The sequence below is a fragment of the Podarcis vaucheri genome (assembly GCF_965113315.1).
Source record: "Podarcis vaucheri genome assembly, chromosome: 10".
Classification (NCBI taxonomy): domain Eukaryota; kingdom Metazoa; phylum Chordata; class Lepidosauria; order Squamata; family Lacertidae; genus Podarcis; species Podarcis vaucheri.
The window spans coordinates 43,887,849-43,907,932 of record NC_138748.1 but is presented as its reverse complement, the minus strand read 5'-3'; the positions used below and the strand labels follow the sequence as shown (position 1 = coordinate 43,907,932).

General features: G+C 40.4%; 1 protein-coding gene across 2 annotated transcripts in view; it reads right to left on the bottom strand.

Annotated features, from left to right (window-relative positions):
* Nucleotides 1–20,084, bottom strand: part of MRTFA (myocardin related transcription factor A) — a 65,188-nt gene that overhangs the window by 17,560 nt on the left and 27,544 nt on the right. For both annotated transcript variants that reach the window (XM_082241278.1, XM_082241279.1), the window contains exon 2: nt 12,480–12,545. In XM_082241278.1, the coding sequence (XP_082097404.1) occupies nt 12,480–12,486 (7 nt within the window). In that variant the 5' untranslated portion in view covers nt 12,487–12,545. The remainder of the gene's footprint in view (nt 1–12,479; nt 12,546–20,084) is intronic.

The following is a 20,084-nucleotide window of genomic DNA, read 5'->3' as shown; positions in this document are numbered from 1 at the left end:
GAACTCATGAAAAAGATATTTTGGTAGGGGGAGCGCACAGGGAAGGTGAAGAGGAGAACATTCCATGCTAGATTGCTGAGAGAATGTTTACATAAACAGTACATTGAACACAACCCTTTATTTCCCAATATGGAGGAGAGAATCTGCCTGAAAATTATCAAAGCTTCATAAAAATAAGAGCAAGGGATATAGTACTGCCAATTATGTAGAATATACATATTAAATGTGTGCTGTGTATGCACCCAGCTGTTCACTTCTTCTAGCCACTATCAAGGAGGAATGGAGCAAGACAGCACCCAGTCCCTCAAGGACTGCAATGTAGAAAGAAAGCATTTAAAGAGGTTGCATAGCCACCTCTGCAAACCCCTAGGTTCCATGTAACAATCTGTATATAGCCAGTCTTAGATGCGTAACTGCACAGGCACTGGGAACCTCACTCACTCCAACCTCTATGCATCAGCAACATGACACAGAAAAGTAGCCATAGGCCAATATTCCTTTCCATACCCTACCTTTGCTATATTTTGAAGATTTCAAAGATCCTTAAAGGACATCCATTAAGGTGCTGGCAAGCAAACAGTCTGAAAATTGATTCTAACCCAGAGTAGTTGCCAAACCTAACCATACTATCACACTTATTGATAATCAAGATAATTAAAAACTTACTTGAAAAGGAACAGATTCTAACAGTAGGACTTAAAGTGGGGCCCTTTCAAGGAACATTGGTGCCACCACCAATGTATCCCTGTTTGATCTGATGAAGTGAGAAGGAGGTACAGTAGTACCTCTGATTATCTAAACTTCAGGGTGCAAAAGCGGCAAACCCGGAAGTATTTGATCGGGTTTCACCGCACGCATGTGCAGAAGCGGTCCTCAGGTTGCGGAAACCTTGGGATCCGACTGGACCTCTGGAACAGATCCCATTCGCAACCGGAGGTACCACTGTACTTGGAGCAGGACTTTCTCTGAGTATTTCAGTGGTAGGCTCATGGCCCAGGCTGTGTTTTCAGAGGCAGTTTGCCTCCAAATATCAGCTGCTGGGAATTGCAAGTGGGGAGAGTACTGCTGCCCTCTGAGCCTGACGGTGGTCTTCCCATAGGTTGGCCACTGTGACAACAGGATGCTGAACTAGATGGGCCACTAATCTGACCCAGCAGGGCTCTTCTGATATTCTATAGGGGGAAAACCCAAGATTTTAAACTACACCTTAATTTAAGCCCAGTGTTAACAGCAGCAATTAAGACTATTCTCATTTAGAAACTGAAACACAACCAGGGCCACTACAGGTAAACCAACTCAGTTCCACTAGCTTTTACAAAGGAAGATGCTGGAAAGATAATCAGAATTATCTACTCTTTTTAGGAGCTAAATCAGAAGAGATTTCATTCCTCGAGTATTATTATTTTAGCACTAGCTGAGAAGCAATTCAAAGTCATGAAGCAAGTTGTATGTTTCTATTATGTTCTCTTTTCTTAAAAGATCCAGGTGTCAGTATATTCAAGTGTTGTTCTAGGTAAAACAAGAAGAATGAGACACACTAACCTCATAAGTTGAATATTTTAAAGAAACTTAATGGTATCACTACTCATGTAGATAAAAGCCCATCTATAGGAGCTTACAACAGCTTACAATGTAGATGTTGTTGGACTTCAACTCCCATCATCCCTAACCATTGGCCATGCTGGCTGGAGCTGATGGGATTTTTTGTTCAACCTTGGGGTTTCCCCCAAGTGTTTGGGTTCTCCCAAGTCTACTGAAACCTTCCTCTTGTGCAATGGATGATGTCATTTTGTCTACAAAAGGATTGGTAGCCAGAACTGAGATCACTGTAAGTATACAATATGATAATGCTGTAAGGACTTGACATCCTTCCGCAGGGCCTGCAAGACAGAGCTGTTCCACCAGGCCTTTGGCCAGGGCACAGCCTAACTCCCTCCCTCGGCAATCTTCGCAGAGCTCTGGCCCAATGGTTGCTAGTGGCTTGAATTAATTAATTTTTATAATGAATGATTTTAGAATGTTGTTTATGTTGTACTTTTGTACTGTTTTATTGTTGTTAGCCGCCCTGAGCCCGGCTTCGGCTGGGGAGGGCGGGATATAAATAAAATTTATTATTATTATTATTAAGGTTGCCATAGCCCTGTGGCCCCAGGCGACAGAGAGGGTTTACACTTGATTTATGGTAGGGTAAAAGCACATGCTCATAAATCCAAAAATACTCTTACTGCTAAGCAGTTGGGCTGTATCTGAATAACAGACTCAGAACATTGTTTATTTTTCCAATAGAAAAGCTTTAGCTGCAAAAGAGTTTGTTTTTTCTTGTCATCAAGAGTTCCATTTCATTTTGCTTTGAGGAATATACACCATTTCTGAAAGCATGTTTAGCTTTAGTGTCATATGCAAATCTGTCCTCAGACAGCACACTGGATCCCAAACAATCAATGCCTTCCAAGGAGAAAATAAACATAGATCACTTTACTCAGCGCTTTGAAAACAGTGTGCATATACCTGTTTTGCAGCAAAGCATGGGAAATGCAGCATGGGAAATATTCCTCTGGAGACTCCTTGATGTAGGTGAAGATCTGCACTACAGTGAAACCAATCAAAGAGGCTGTTCATGAGCATGGCACAGGCTCGAAGAGTAAGTATTTACCATAAAATGAACAGTAAATTATATTAAACACTGTAGATATTATAGTAGCTTGCCAGTATCCCCAGCAAAACAGTGAGACCTCTGCCTTCTCTGTTTTTAAAATTAGGAGTGTTAGCTACAATCCAGAGAGTCAGTAAAATAAAGGCTTGCGTATACAGTATATCTCATAGCTTCTATTTGTGATGCACCATAAGGGCATGACATTGAAGTAACAACTTTTGAAGCTCTCCCAAATGTGCTTTAGATTTGCAACCTCTGAGTGAGAGAAGAGAGTAGATCAATTTATCTTAATGATGCTTTATAACTTCCCTTCCTTCCTCTGTATCCTTGTTCTTGCAGCACTCTCAGTCATCACAAATATGAAACTAACTCCCTGCAACTGTTGGCACATGCAACCCTGAGACATGGTGACTGAACCTGGAAGTACCATAGCTCAGTGGATGCAGAAGGTCCCAGGGTTCAATCCCCAATATCTCTAGGTAGGGCTGGGAATGTCTTCTGTTGGAAACACTAGAAAGATGCTGTCAGTTGGTGTAAACAATGTGGACCTAGATGGACCAATGGTCTGACTCCACAGAAGGCAGCTTCCTGTTCCACCAGAGCAAACTTGTATTAAAACAAATGTCTCTCTTTGCCAAAGATCCTGAAGTTCCCTGTATGTCAGGAACACATAGTTCATTAAGTCTGGCATAATTTGTTATGCAGGGAAGCTTTGTAGTTCACATTTAAAGTAAACTACAGTATCTTTCCCATCTAGTTCAAATGGTGAGGAAATGAAGCAGGGCAGAGAAATGTTCCTTTTTAGCAGATTAAAATTTTGAGAAAAGGCGAAGCCATTTAGATAGCATTTCCTCATTTTTGCTACTTATTAACTGCTCTTGAAACACACACAGAACTTAGCTGAAAGCATGACCAACTAAATACCAGGAGCCATGGGAACAAATGGATTAGTTTATACATGAAATGTAGATAATGCACTTCCAGAAAAAGTTAAAGCTGTTGATAGCTCTGTTTTGTGTTCTGCAAGGATTTGGTTAAAGCGGACTACTGCATTCTGAACATAGCACCACTTTAAAAAAGCTTCATACAACCACAGAACACTAATTCAACTTAATGCTGTATATTGCTGGTTCAGATTGTTCATCTTATTGACCACTATATTGGTTGCAAAAACAAGAAGTCATTTGCAATCATTCTAGCATCATGGACCAGAAAGTCAGCTTCAACTAGACTACAGCAATGTACCATTTACTCTCTCTCTCTCCAGTATATTTACTCTGAGCTCCCTTGACCTACCAGTCGATAACATTAACTAGTTGTAATCCTCTTTAAAATATGTTTTAAGTACTTGTACAATAGTTTTTCATAGTTATTAACTAATCCCAAAATAGAAACATTCCTTTCTATGTTAGACTTCTTACTAATCCCACAAATCAGAAGGAATTCTACTGAGCAAGCTTAATGATTAAAATACAAACTGGCTGCATTCAGGCAGAATACTTTTGCTTCCATTTTAGACTGACCACAGCTTGCCATTTCATTTCATTTCAGACCCAACAAACTTATGCGTAATTCTTAATTACAAATCTTAATTACAGTTTCTTAAAACAAGACATCTTCATAGTTTAAGAAGCTGGGTTTTTTTCAACAAACCATAGTTAAGGGTTCAGACATAATGCTGAACTGTGGTTAATCTAACATGGAAGCTTCTGATCTCTTCCTTGTGGAAGGAGGGGAGAACACATGAGGCCAAGGTTTGCCGCAGTTCATCCTCATAATGGTATATCATTGTTTGGTTTAGTGTTACATGTGAATTGGGTCAGTGTATCTAGGTTTGGACATTGCAACAATCTGTGGTTAATTTAAAGGGAACCAAAAGCTTTCTACACTCTTCATCACGGCTCCTGAGAAGTGGTGAGAACTCACTGCAGCTCATTGCTATAACTCTGAAGCATGATTTAGGATCATGTATGAAAGACAAGTCTATTATTTCTGCAATACCCCAAGCTGGTAACTTGAAAAAATATTGTCATTTGATGCCAGGGACAAATGTGAGTAAAGTTAAAAGATAGGTAATCTTTATAGATCGGTTACAAATAGGTGACAGCAGTCACGAAATTAAAAGACACCTGCTCCTTGGGAGAAAGGTGATGGCAAGCCTAGACAGGATCATTAAAAGCAGAGACATCACCTTATCAACAAAGGTCCATGTAGTTAAAGCCATGGTTTTCCCAGTAGTGATGTATGGAAGTGAGAGCTGAACCATAAGGAAGGCTGATCGCCGAAGAATTGATGCTTTTGAATTATGGTGCTGGAGGAGACTCTTGAGAGTCCCATGGACTGAAAGAAGATCAAACCTCTCCATTCTGAAGGAAATCAGCCCTGAGTGCTCACTGGAAGGACAGAGCGTGAAGCTGAGGCTCCAATACTTTGGCCACCTCATGAGAAGAGAAGACTCCCTGGAAAAGACCCTGATGCTGGGAAAGATGGAGGGCACAAGAAGAAGGGGACGACAGAGGACGAGATGGTTGGACAGTGTTCTCGAAGCTACAAACATTAGTCTGACCAAACTGCGGGAGGTAGTGGAAGACAGGAGTGCCTGGCATGCTCTGGTCCATGGGGTCACGAAGAGTCGGACATGACTAAACGACTAAACAACAACAACAAATCTTTATAGTCTTTTCAAATTCTTGTTGACAGGGTTCCATCAATGTCATTCCTACACTGATCACAAAGGGGCACTACAGAGCAGCACAAGGAGTCAAGGATCGGGTTCCTGCAGCAATGCCCTCTCCATCCTGCTTGTCTCACAACAAGGAGAGAGAGGCAGAGGTCTATGTAAAGCACTAACCACAAGACCACTGTGCTTGCAAGGCTATATTTTCACAATCAATTTCTGTGGATTTCCTTCCTGCTTGGTGGTTTGGAAGTGTTGACAGTATCCAACAACCTGCAAAATGCATAATGGAAGGCACAGGGCAGATGTCTCCTGTGGTTTCACCACATAATTTTATTAAACATGCGCTACAATATGGACATTTCTGTCTTGGAAGATAACTGCACTTGAAACATGCAGTAGTCTTTTTTTAGCCTTATATATAAAACTGTTGTGGAGGCCACTACACCTAATGTTTTTTGTAGAGGAGGCAGTGCTAGTCGTGGACACACAATTAAAGTATGGTACAATTCTAGTGATGGTTCTTCTCTGTATGGGTTCTGGGTGTCTTTTTCTCAACACTTAGGTAAGCTTCACAATTAGGGCATCAAGGTAAAACATAGTGCATGAAGTGGTAACTAGGGCAGGGGTGGGGAACTGAATCCAGCCAGCAGGCCAGATTCATATCCCTCCACCCTTGTGCGCCATGTAACAGGTGGGCAAGACCACACACACCACTCAATCCCCTAACATCACAATAGTACCAGGTGACCCATGTGGTACACAACATTTTGAAACATTGCAACGTCTTTCCAGATGGTGTCTGTGTGCAAACCCCTTTTTCAAGTCTAGGGACATGCCTGGTGTCATTCATTCATTCATTTTCTATGCGGCCCTTCATCAGAGAGGATCACAAGGCGTTTTACAATATAAAAACGCAAAAATACATAAAAAGCCAAAGACTGTTTAATTAGCCAAAGGCCTAATTAATATGATGCCAAGTGGATATGCCTTGCAGGCGAAATGATAAGGTCTGGAAGGCCTAACTGGGCCTTAGGGACATATATTTCCCACTCCTGAGCTAGTGTTTAAAAGAAAAATGTATCAAGACAATGTTCCCACTGGAAAAAAATTCTGGTATCTGCTTTATTCTACATTTAAAAGCATGAAGTGGCTAATAATGGTGTTGCAAAGTTTCTGTTTTGTAGCCTATATGCTATACTATTTTTTATTCCTCAAAAAACAACCCCAAACCCTTCTCAATGTGAGTTGTCAGCTAATTCTCACAACAACCCTATGAAGTAGGGTTGGGCTAAGAGACAGTGACTAGTCCAGTAAGCTACATTGCTGAATGGGGATTTGAACCCAGATTCGTCTGGTCTCATTAACTACTACATGGCACAAGTTCTCTACCAAATGCATGTGGAAATTTCAAAATATGAAAGTAGGATGCCCAACAGTATCTAATATTTCTCTCTCAGCCTCCCTTTTTGCTGTCATTGGGAGCAGCTAGAAAACAGCTGTACCCTCTTGCACTTGTTCACATTCAAATTTCAGTGCAAATAAGACCAGTCTCTTTTCCACTTGCCAGAAGGCTCAAGGGAAAGGCTGATCTTCTTTCACTTCCTTTTAAGTCAGAGATTGTGAAGGAGTAGAGAAAGATTCCTATGGTTCCTCATTGTTCCCAAAATACCACAAAGGATGAGAATCCTGCCTTTCCCTCAAGCTCTCTTCAAGTATCAAAAGACTCAAGGGAAAGGCAAGGTCTACTCTAGTTTGACCAGGTGTTTGGATAATAGAAGTGTGGGAGAGGCCCCTCCCATTTCTTACTTTCTTCATAATGCAGCACAAATTAGAGAAACCCTTGTCTCTCCCACAAGCCTCCTTGTGCATGCCAGATAACTTAGAGGAGGAGCTTGGCAGCAAGCACCAGCAGAAATTGGCCAGTAAACCTCAATGCAGATACAACAAATATAAAAATCTGTCGTACACTGATCAATCTATTCAGTATCTGTCTACAATTGGAAGGGGGGAGGAGAATCAGAACCAAGGGACCACTGTAACCCCCCCCCCCCGATCTCTCTAGCCAATGCTTGAGACTCACCCTAGGACCCATCTCTTACCAGCCCAGTAGACACTTCTGATTTTCATGTAGCTGGAATGTAGACTGTCATGCTGTACAAATGGAAAAGTCCCAATTTTGCCCATGAAAACAGTGCAGCCCTTGGGCTGAAAAGGGTTTCCCATCCTTGAACTACAATGGCTGGTGGTAGAGGCTCTCCAGCATTTCAGACACAGCTTTTTCCAAGCCCTACATGGAGATATTGGGAATAAGCCTGGGTGCCTGCATATAAAACACGTACCACTGAGCTATGGTTTTATCCTTGATATTCTAGTTGAGTTGTGTGTGGCATATACAGTGGTACCTCGGGTTACAGATGCTTCAGGTCACAGACGCTTCAGGTTACAGACTCCGCTAACCCAGAAATAGTACCTCGGGTTAAGAACTTTGCTTCAGGATGGGAAGAGAAATCACGCCGCCACAGTGCGGTGGCAGCAGGAGGCTCTACTAGCTAAAGTGGTACCTCAGGTTAAGAACAGTTTCAGGTTAAGAACGGACCTTCAGAACGAATTACGTTCTTAACCCGAGGTACCACTGTATGCTGGCCTTCAAGAAATGAAAATGTTAACTTCATCCAGAAATGGTGCTTTTAAGTTAGCGGCTTGAGATAGCCACAATGCATTAGGAAATGCTCAACTGTAGAGTATATGCAGGTTTACTAGCTCCCAGTCTTGACAAAGCCCATCACATTTTACAAGTTTACTCAGGGCAAAATAATATTTCACTATTAGCATACCAAGAAAGTTAATGAAGGCACACAATGTGGTTTTAATTCCACTAGTTTAAAAAGTATAAGAAGTAAAAGTACAGCCAACAGCTTGCATTATTCTAAAAGGAGATGGGTTGTTTTGAATGGGTATTTAAGCAAGCTTAAGTGTACTTGAGAAAAATAAATGTAAAAGCTTCCTATTTTTTTCTGCTCCAACCTCAAATGCAGATCTGTTTTGGAACAAACTGCTCTGACCTCAAATCTGTTCTAGGAAGAATGCCCAAAAATGCAAAGATAGGACCCATTTAAGTGAGTAAAATGGGACCTAGAAGGTCCTTGACTGCAATCCCTCTCCTCCCTAGGCATTTCACAAGTTGAGTAAGTTCATAAATGAACTATATATCTAGAATATGCAGCCCTCAGCCTTGCCTTATACATACTGAACTGTTTAAATTAAGGAAGTTTAACAAAATACTCATATAATCTGAATGAATGGGATTGGAGGACACAACAAGCAGAAGCGTCTGGCCTTTTGTGGTTTCTCTAATTTGCAACACTGCCAAGTTAAAATGAACAACTTCTAGAATCTCTCTGAACTGCACACTGGCATTATGGTCAGGCCATACTATTAATAAGGCAAGATACCAGACCTCATAATGTAAATTCAGTCCTCTTTCTTCTCACTCTTGTGATTAAAGCCTTTATTGTTTGTTTATCATGTGCTTGTTTTATGTAAGCAATTTTTGGAAGAGAAACCCAGAAGGATCAAGCATGGCTTCCCTCAAAAGCAAGGTCAAGGAGTGTCATTATAACATACCTGAATATACTTACACTGAACGTGCACAGAGGCAAGGATGGAGGACAATTTATGCATTTCTACTATTATGGCAGCCACTATTCTATACTAGAATCAGCAAAGGTGCCTTGATTCTAAATTTCTATTAAGATTAGCAATAGTCAATCTCTACGGTTTTAACACACCAAGATGGAGAATCAGGGCTGAACTATGCAAACATGGGCTAGTTCAGTTCTCCAATGCTTTCATTAGAACAAAGTATGTATGCATATATTTAAGCTATTTATATACCACTTAATCACTGAAGTTTCTAATCTGGTTTCACTCTGGAACATAACGGGGGGTAGGGGATAAAACCTGACCCTCATCCCTGTCACTGGAATCACTGTGACACTGGAACAAGCCAGGCCTCCATCTCAACTACCTCCTTGTGCCCCTACACTTTATCCCAAAATGGTTTCCAAAAATAAAGCACTGCACCAGGGGCCTAAACCAACCTGCTAACCATAACAACAGGAGGACTGGCCTCCATTAACAAGGCCCTCTGTATTATCAGAGTGATGGGCATTTAACTAATAATAGATTAAAAGTACAGTATGAAGTGTTTTATAGTTTGAATCACAGCATACTACACAGAATGCTTACTCTGTGTATCTACGACAATAATTGGAAAAATGTACACACACACACCCAAAGAAAAATTATGGGGAATGATGGGAGTAGTAGTCCAACATCTATGCTACAGGTAAACCCTAGCAGCCAAGAGACCTGTGCCTGATAAAGTGTAGTCAATAAACACAAAAGAATGCAAATAAGTAGGACTGAAATAAGAACTAACTAATGAACCCAAGTAGTCAATCAAAGTTTTTAATCAACCTCCACTCAACCATAAAGCTCACTGCATGACTGTAAGCCAGTTACACTTTCTCAGCCTATCCTACCTCTCAAAGGGTTGTGGTGAAGATAAATTTATGTACGTTGCTTTGAGCTCACTGAAGGAATGGTGGGATAAAATATAATTATTTTGAATAGATATGGCACTTCATTGATCTAGCAATGACTACATATCATAAGAAGGGATGACAAGGGTTGTGTGGACTCCTGGCAGAGATCTAAAGCCAAGGTTTTGCTTGCTGTCATCAAAGTGGAAGGCACTGGTGATACTGCTGCCTGCTCCTCCAGTCAAAAGCCTGGCCAACCAGTAGGGAAGACCAGGTTGGGGGTGGGAGGCAGAAAAGGATGGGTACTGGGTTCCTAGAAGCCCCTCTTGCTGCTTCTCACTGAAGCACAATAGTCTGGGGAAGGGCAGGCAGGCAGGCTGTGGGACCCCAACAGCTCCACCCACTGCTAGAAAGGGAAATCCCCAGCACTTTGGAGTTGCTTCCTCACAGACACCTTCATCTCTCAAATTTCAATATACAAAAAATAGCTGCACACTGACATTTAAAATGAAAATTAGATATATCTTATTAAAACACTATGAACTGAAACCTACTTCTTTTCTTCCACATCCCCTCTCTTCCATTTAAACACACACACACACACACACACACACACACCCCTGATGCAACAATATAATTATTTGGTCTAGAACAAATATTTCTTCTGATCTATCCAATGTATCAGAGTTGTATGTGTTTTCCTTTCTGTTTTAAAAAAAATCCTGGAGAGTATGCCTGAACATTTAAAAGTGTCCATTAACATTCTAAATCTAGAATTTATTCGTGTGCAAGCTTAACTTATCAATAAATAAAGTAAAACTGATGGTTAATTGACTGGAAGTGTTTTAAAATTGAATGGCAGGCCCACAAATGAGACATGAGGATGGCAGTGAAGAAAGGGAAAGGTGAGCTAACCCTAGTTCTGAAATAATACATTTTCAACTAATGGTATTCTATTTGCTATCAATCTATCCTTGACAAGTTTTTTAGACTCTCTCTGCACTAGAGGAATAACATTCACCAATCGGCTTGCCAAATATGTCTGTTTATACTGAAAAGATCAAGTTTTATATTAGTTTTCTGCTTATAATACACCTATTCAAAACACCTGATTGCTCTTAAATTTGTTTACATCTAGTGCCATTGCCCACAAAGCAAGCCAGCATGCATACAGAACCCAGACTCCTGCCTATTGGAATTACAGAGGCAGCAACGGAAATAGCCCAATTAGCTGCTGTAACACTTCAAAAGTATCCGAAAACTTATCAAATCCATTATAAAGAAAGTCACTTGGAAAACAGTCATTCAGCATGCAATTGTTGCTGCACATTTTACTATGGTTGTCAATACTGAAATTAAAGATGCTGAACAGGTCAGCATGAGGCACTGGGGAGTCTGTTAAGAGTCCCTTTACACTGGGTTCTGTTTGAAACCCCTTTGCTCACAAAAGGCACAAAGCAAGCAGAGAATCATGGAACATTTTTTTAGAATTTGACAAATTTTATAAACATGCCAACTAAAATCATATGTCTCAACATGAAGAACAGAAACCAAAAGTGAACGGAATAATTTACTAGTATCGAGATACAGGAAAATATATGTGCAAGAAAGGACCCTCCAAACTCCTCTTTATTTGCTTTTCAGCTTTTAGAGAGCCAGGAACTTCCCCCAGAAACAACTGTGTACTTCCAACTAATCAACAGACAAAAATGTTTACAGGCCAGCTTCACATAAAGTCCCAGTTGTTATTGCAACAGCTAGGACTTGCAAAATAAAATGTTGATATATCTGGATGCTGCTTATAACAGGAACAAAGAAAATCCTTCTAACCCAAAATGAGTTGTCTAGTACTTTTGTAGCAAAACAGCAACATGATATTGGTACACTGAGCCGATGCTTGCACAATTCTTAGCAGAGCCAACACCTTTGTAAAGGCTTCAAGGCAAATACACTACAGAGCATGCAAAAATAATTCAACTGCTTTTCTACCAGCCCTCATGTTACTTCTCCTGATGCATTTGTCTATTTGATCATAACTTTTCATACACTAAAAAGTTATTTTCAAAGTGTTCCTTAGCCCTGCATATATTTGTTTCATCATTGACTTGAGCCACACCTAATGAACAAGCTATTGCAGCACTTGTCACCATGCAACAAAACCTGCTGTCTAAAGGTTACAGTGTAATTCTAAACAGTAGCAAATGCAGAAAAAAATCTTTGTTGCATGAACATTTTATAGCCAGGGTACTACTAAGCATGTGTGCAGCCACACTCCTAGCTCAATGGCAGGAAGCATGCTAAGAAAATGACTACCATGCACCCAGTGTTTCACATGTTTCTAGCATGGCAACATCTTCCCGTAAGTCCTTCTTTATCAAGTAATACAGTCACATCTTACTCTGTGCAGCAACCAACTTCCAGAAAATAGATGCTAGGGTACCAGTCCTAGAAATTAAAAATGGCACAAGGCTCCACACACCGTACATGGGGACTGAAGTGGAATGGATCTTGGAAGGGCAGATGTTTCAAAGCTCTTTCTCATCTCAAAAAAAGACATTGTGTATTCAAAGAGAAAGAAGAAGTTTAAACAAGTTATACTTACGAGGCATGATCCCTTGGCTAACCAGCTCCTCACGTGTTCGTCGCTGCTGGAGCTTCAACTGTAGCACTGCAATGAGGCAGACAAAGAATTAAGTGCGGAAGAGGTTACTCTGACATGCCACAATGCAGAGCATATTTTTCTCTTCATTTTCTTTTCTTTTAGCTCCAGAACATTAGTGTGTAGGAGAGAAGCCCTGTCATCCCCACCCAATTCTTAACTCTTGCAATTGCAGAAGTGGCCTCAGGCAGCAAGGTTTCCGTATTCTGCTGTAGACAGCGGGGAGAGGAAGTTACAATGCATTTTAGCAGGTTGATAAAAAAATCCACAGAGTATGAAAACGGGGCCTGTTGCTCAACAACTCCTGCAGCACCACAGTCCTTTGCAAATAATGAAAGCATAAAAACATGGGGACCACACAAACAGACTCTGATCCAGTAAAATGCAGAAATTCACATTTACCGACGTTTTCATTCACGTACACCTAAATTTATCACTAACAACTATACTGTCAGTTGCATGGCTTGTCCCTATTTCTTACAACCAACAGATTGTACCAACACTGCTTCCAAAAAATGAGATTCCAAGAAAAAATCCTTTTAAGGATTTGAAGAATTCAGCGTAAACCGTTTATACTGAACACGTTTATACTGAACGCGTTTTTACTGAAGTGCACATAACATGGATCAGTTTCTTCTGAATCTGAATGTACTTTAATTACCCTCACAATCCATAGAGTTAGTGACACAAGGTATATTTTACATACTCTCTCAATGTATGCTTACAAATCATAGTGTGGTATTAAAATATACTAGAAATTGTGAGAACAAAACAGAAATAAATTCTGAGTAGCATATCTGCAGGAAAAGGTATTATCTTATGTGTATCTTTAGACATTTTTCTATGCAGAAATAGGGACAATGATAATGAAGCTGAGTATACCCATAGCTATGCATACACACAATATGAATATGATATATATGCAAATCATGTTGCAATTATGTGCTTATAGAAGGTGCTGATACAAGTTAGCTGCCCCATTTAACTGAAAAATTATTCTTGATCTGGTCCTCCACGCTGTGTTAAGAGGCACCAACTAAAGCTGTTTGGGCTGTTAGGGTTTGAAATTAGCAGGGCACCAGGAACATTTTGCGCCTTAAGATTCTCCATTCGTGAGCACCTCAAAAAGCCTGGGTGCCATTTTTTGCGCCTGGCTGACACTCAAGGATTAGTGAAACGTATGTGCTTTGAAGCCTCAAAGTATATGTTAAGAATAGACAATATGTTAAGGAGTTTAACAATAAATAGTGTTTTGAAAACACCAAATTAAACATGTAAAATGTTTAAAGTGTGATATCAACAATGTGGCACTTACATGAATTGCACCATTAATTAAAGCTTATCAAAATAATAAAAAGTGTTTCTGACCCTCCACCCCCCCAGTGGCGACTACATTCTTTTGGCACCCACAACCCAGGTCCCAGAAGCCATTTGGCTTCTAGTTTTTCTATCCCAGTTTCTAACACTGGTTATGGTAATATAAAACCCAACTTTTGTGTGGCCTTTTTATGATTGTGAAAGTTTTGATTTCCTAAAGATTGAAATAAGTGGAAGACAGAACTTTTTAAAAATTGCTTTCATAACTACAAGGCAATCATTTGTTAACTATTCAAGTGACACCAGTATTACACAAGTAAACTTAAAGTAATTCTGCAAGATGACAACATACAAGCATGTTTGTATCATATCCTGAGCACCAAAGTTTGCAAAAAGTTACAATATAAACTGGGATCAAGTCGCTTTAGAAGAAATATAGATCAAACAACTTTGAACATCACAGACACATTCAGAAATAATTTCCAGAGAGGCAAGTTGTTTTAGTGTGTTGCAGAAAAAACAAAAGAATCTTCTGGTACTATGAAGATTAACACATTTATTATGGCATTAGCTTGTCTGGACTAGTCTACAAGTATATATCTTTGAGGTATGAAGTACACATTTCTATATTGCCTTCATTTTAGAAAAGCATTAAAAATAATCTTACTGCCAGAACAGTGCAGCAATCAAGTGAAGCCACTGAAGGGTGGGTCAAATTAGTACTGCATGAACCGTTTGAATCGGAAGTGAAAACACCCATTGTAACCAGATGAAAGTATACGAGAGGAACTTAAGGTATGCTGAAAGTAGTTACTCAAGAAGCCTGCTAGAATGTAATGCTGAAAGGCTGCTGTCAAGTATCATAGCTTTCATGTTGAAGAGAATGTAACAACTCAACTAAAATCGTTAAAGCTGAAACGAGTCTAATGCTAGCTTCCCAAAACCCACTTTCTTTTAAAACATTGTTTTAAAATATTTTCATTGTTGAAGTTTATACACACTGCCCCAACTCAAAATTCTGTTTGTGCTCTGATATGTGTGTAAACTGGTATGGGGCTACCAGTTCCTGCTACTTTAAGCTTCTAGGTAACAATCCATCTTGCATCCAGCCCACATCCCCACTTCCCACTCTTTCCAATCGCCTGCATCACCACCAGGCCACACAAGAGTTTATATCCTGCGCTGAGTGCTTTTGCATCTGATAGCAGGTCTGAACCATTTCCCTTCCACATCCTTTTCAGCAGCTAACTGAAAGCGTTTCTAAACTAAGCCTATAACCCCCGCCCCCACTTGGAACTCTCTATGTTTGATTAAAGTAGGCAGTGTCACTTTAGGCTTGTGGGGTGAACCTCAGAGTGAACCCTCTGGCCACCACTGCAGTGGGCGACCCCAACTCCTCTCTCCTGCTCTAAGGAAGTGTCAGTGGGCCTCTCCACAAATGACAGCAGAGAGGACGAGGAGGTGGCAGCCAAGGCAAATGCAGAGGAGGATGAAGGAGCAGCAGCAGCAGCACAGAGCAAGAAGTGACCCTCAGCATGTTAAATTAAATTCTATTAAGACTACAGTATTACCCATTCTGTTTATACACTGTGCAATTGTGATAATTTTATTTATGTTTTGTAAATTTGTAACATGTAAAATATAATAAATAAATGCAACGTTATTTCACCTCAAGAGGTAGCTGGGGCTCATCAAGCTGGGAAGGAAGCCCATCTAGGAGAAAAAAACCTGATCCTAAACCTCCACTGTTTTTCAGGAGAAGAAAAAGCTAAGGAGGAAACCCTACACAAATCCAGACTGGAGTCCCTAAGACAATTGGATGGTGCCTTATATGCTTCCTTATGGCAACTCCTGCAGCCAAGCTGGTGCCAAACATATTGCTCTGCTTTCTTTTGGACCACCATCAGCGAGGCCAAGAGGGGGTTTTGTTGCCTGGGCAGTCCAGGACCCCCATACACACTGCCCAGGCTTGCTCCCTAAGGTGGTCACTTGGTGCTGCTAACACAATGGTTTGACTTCACCCCCAGAGGCACACTCGGCATTATTTCTCAAGACAGATGGATGCTAACATCAATTTCAATTCAGCACTAACTGCTAAGCTACCAATGCAAATAAGCCATTTGAAGAGCTCAAAACCACCCTCCCATCCCCAATTAATCTGAACTTTATTTGAAAAGGTTATATTCCTTTCTTGCTATGGTGACCCTGACAGCTAGCAACCAACTCATATGAAATGTTCATATTCCCTTCTGAATCATGAGTGCTCACAAAACATACTCAGCATAGAAGGTGTTTGGTTCCAAGTGTGAGACCATTAAGAAATAAAAATTAAGGAGCTTACAGTGAAATTGCTGAAAGCTCAAAGTGCTAACCAGCTTTTAAATGGATTCATGAAATATCATTTGCCAGGTCCAAAAAGAGTAGAATGCGGCAGAGACCCAGAGTTATGCACTACAACAACAACAATTTATTTATATGTCACTCATCTGACTGCCCCAGCCACTCTGGGCATTTTCCAACAAAAAACAGTAAAAACACAATACAACATCACACATTAAAAACTTCCCTGAATGCCAATGCTTTCTTGTAGCAAACATATGAGCTTCGATCTTAGATTGGAGGTGCTCGCAAGCTTATTTAGAGCAGGCTTTTGCCTTGTACATGAAACATGATGCCATTCTAGAGAATAATACTTTAATCCACTGAAGGCTGAGGGGGAATGTGAACTGTCTATGCACTTTGGCAGATTATATAGTTCATAAACATTTAAGTGAAGCAGATTGTGCACACCACCTAAAGAGTCATGGCTGTGTATTCCATCAGCTGGAAGAAGATCAGCAATAATTTGTATTACAGTGTACCAACTGGAATAAGGGGAAAGAACTGGCACTCATTTCAATTTTACAGTGTATATTGCTCCTATGATGTGTATGAACTCTTGAAGAGCTCATCAATCTTAAGCAAAGGACAAAACTTAGAGAAAACTGTTTGCTTTACTACATCTCACACTCCATTCCTGCTTTTACTTGAGTGCAGGGACAACTACTGCTGCAAAATGCCAGGCGTTTCTTTACAGCTTCCTTGGCAACCACAGTAAGAGGAGAACTTGCTGATTTACTCTGTAATATCTTTAGGAGACACTCGGGGCAAGACACCCTATTTATATTCATGTCAAGGGATTATACCAATGCAAAAATGCTGAAAAAAAATGAACTACTTCCCGTTGGGCTATAAAGGGGTGGCTTACAAAAGCAGATATGAAATGTAGAAAACAGAATCAGTTCCCTTAACTGCATTTTACTCAGTTCCAGCTGGTGGAAGGAAATCTTCTCCACCTCAAACCACGGTGATTTAATATTTGCATTTCCAAGCTCCCAGAAATCTTCCTAAGAAACAAAACAGTTTTTACTTCTGAAAGATTGCTAAGACAGCTGCCAGTAAGCAGACCAGGCATCTGTTCACATTCTTACAGTGCTGCTGAATACAACCACAGCCCCTTGCAAATAGACAAGAGACACACACTTCAAAAGCATCAAGGAAAACAGATGCAGTTCAACAGCCTTCATACCAGATCCTTCTCCCCAATAACTTTTAGAATTTGAGAAAAATCTTGAATATATTTTCATCCATTTCCAACAGCCTATTTTGCGCTTTCCCTTGAAGCCGATCTAGTGATAAGGAACCCTTTTACTAAAGGTAAAACAAAAAAGATTCTAAAGAGGAGAATCTGGGAGAAAGTTCCCTAAAACTCAAGTTTTTGATCCTTATTATGTAGTCAAAACTATACTATCCACAAAAAAGGGGGATATCATCAAGCTTGAGTGAAAGTGCAAAAATACAAAAAGGTATTCTATTTTTTAAAAAATGTGGGTCCGACTTGCCTTATTCTATCTCCAAAGAAAATTATTCCCTTTGAAAGGGGAAAGGAATTCCAAAACTCAAGTCATTAGTGTGACTAATGAGTTATATGATCTTGTTGACTGTGTCATACTGAGTTTTAAAATGATAGATCACGAATTATCAAGCTTTCTACCCTCAAGGCAAAACCTGAGATGGCTGGAAATTCCTGAGGTGCATCATCACACAATGGAAGACGACTTTGGTACAATCAGCTGGCCCGTTACTGACATCATGCTATCTAATCCATCTCTGGATATTGCTAAATTCTTTGCCGTGGCACTTTCCTTGTAGCAAGGAGTTCTATAGCTCAGCTTTCCTTAAGCTCAGTACAGACATCTGCCCTGGAGATAAGGTACAACCTCTACATTTGGGGCAAAGTTTGCCAATCCAAAGTCTGATTCAGAGTAGGAGAATGCTTTTTCTTTTGTCTCTCTCTCCCCCCCCCCCATCCCTACGTGCATCTCAAAGTATTTTACCCATCTCCTACAATTTCTTCTCCCATTCTCCTTTCAGACTCAACTTGTACCGTAACCCTACCCCCCAAAAATTACCTGTTTGTTTCATCCAGTGGCACTGAGACCCACTGGCTGATCCTGGTCAACTGTTTCAGAAACACTGTTCTGGGTAATCTGTAGATTCTTCAGAACTTTATTTAGCACTGTGGTCTAGGATATTTGTTTATGCCAAGGGTAGGGAACCTTTTCCATTCAAAGGGCCACATTATGGCAAACATTCCAAGGGCCATGTGCCAGTGGTAGGCATGGCCACACACAAACATCAGTCTCCATCCTGGCCAGAAAGAGTTGTTTTCTCAGTTCAATGACACGTTCCAGCAAAGAAAAATCACTAGAGGAGAGTGCGGAGAAGGACCAAAGAGGGTGTTTGGCCAGGGTAGAGTCCCAAGAGCCAAGTCAAGAGGGATGCATTTGGCCCCTGGGCCCAAGATTCCATACACCTGAACTATACTGCTAATATGGTTAAAATTCTGGACTAAGACTAGAAGTTAAGATTCAAATGCCCACTCGATCATGAAGCCTGTTGTGGGCCAGCTGCTCTCTCTCAGCCAAACCTACCTCACACAATTGTTGTGAGGGAAAAAGTGGAGAGGGAAAAGAAGACCTTGCATGCCACCTTCAGCTCCTTGGGGAAAAGGCAGAATATAAATGTAAAACATGTAAGTTGGTTTTAGCTAAATGTACACTACCCCAAAATAAATAATACCTTTGTCTTGAAGAGATGCTTAGATCTATTTGAACTGACACTAATTAGTATAGCAAGAACACACTCAGTAGTTCAGCAACTTCAAGAGACATACAGTTCCTTTTGTTTTAATTTTGCAAGCCACCCAGAGGACACTGTCCTGGGGGTGCCCTAGAAATCTTTTTAAATAAATTAATATTTTTCTGCTGATCATTTGCATTTGATGTTGCTGCAATAACAGAATATGACAAAGCTTGAGGAAGTTAATAAATCTATTGTGAATGAAACAGAAATCTTACTTTTATACAAGGTTAGGCTTCAAGGTATCACTCTGAGCAGCAACTGTGAATCCTTAATTTGGGATTGCACACTTCTCAAATCATCAAGTCAAAGCTCAATGGTGTGCGCCTGTACCACATCATGTAATCAATTATGGGGGGCGAGACTTACCTGCCCCTCCGTATTTTATTCAAGTTAGCTGACTGAAATGAAAAAAGCACTTATAATGAAATCTTTTCTATTTTGACCTCTCCATCTGAAATGAATGCAATATTGCCAATATAAACACACACACGCCTTGAACATCTCCATTAATACTGGGCCACTACACTGTAATCATGGTCAAGCATCCAAGAACATTCTCAGACACATTAATTGTTATCTTGGTATGGAAGCAATAAAAGTGCAATAAAAGCACAATGGGCTATAATCAATGTTAGTCATATTCCTGAGTAGGCCTATTGATATTAACGGGCAAGACCTAAGTTAGTCTATAATTTTAAATGGCTCTACTAAGAAAGAGAAGACAACTCCATTTGGCTGCCAAATTTCTAAATCTATAAATTCAATGACTATTTTAGAAAACAAACTTAGATCACAGTATGCAAATCAAGTGTGCCTCAGACAGTTGCCACTAGGTCTAAGGCAGGCATGGCCAAACTTGGCCAGCTGTTTTGGGACTACAACTCCCATCACCCCTAGCTAACAGGACCAGTGGTCAGGGATGATGGGAATTATAGTCCCAAAACAGCTGGAGGGCCAAGTTTGGCCATACCTGGTCTAAGGCAACAGCTGTGGCTCATAGGAGCAGTCTGGTAAACTAGGAGAGCAAACATGTAAAATGTATCCAAA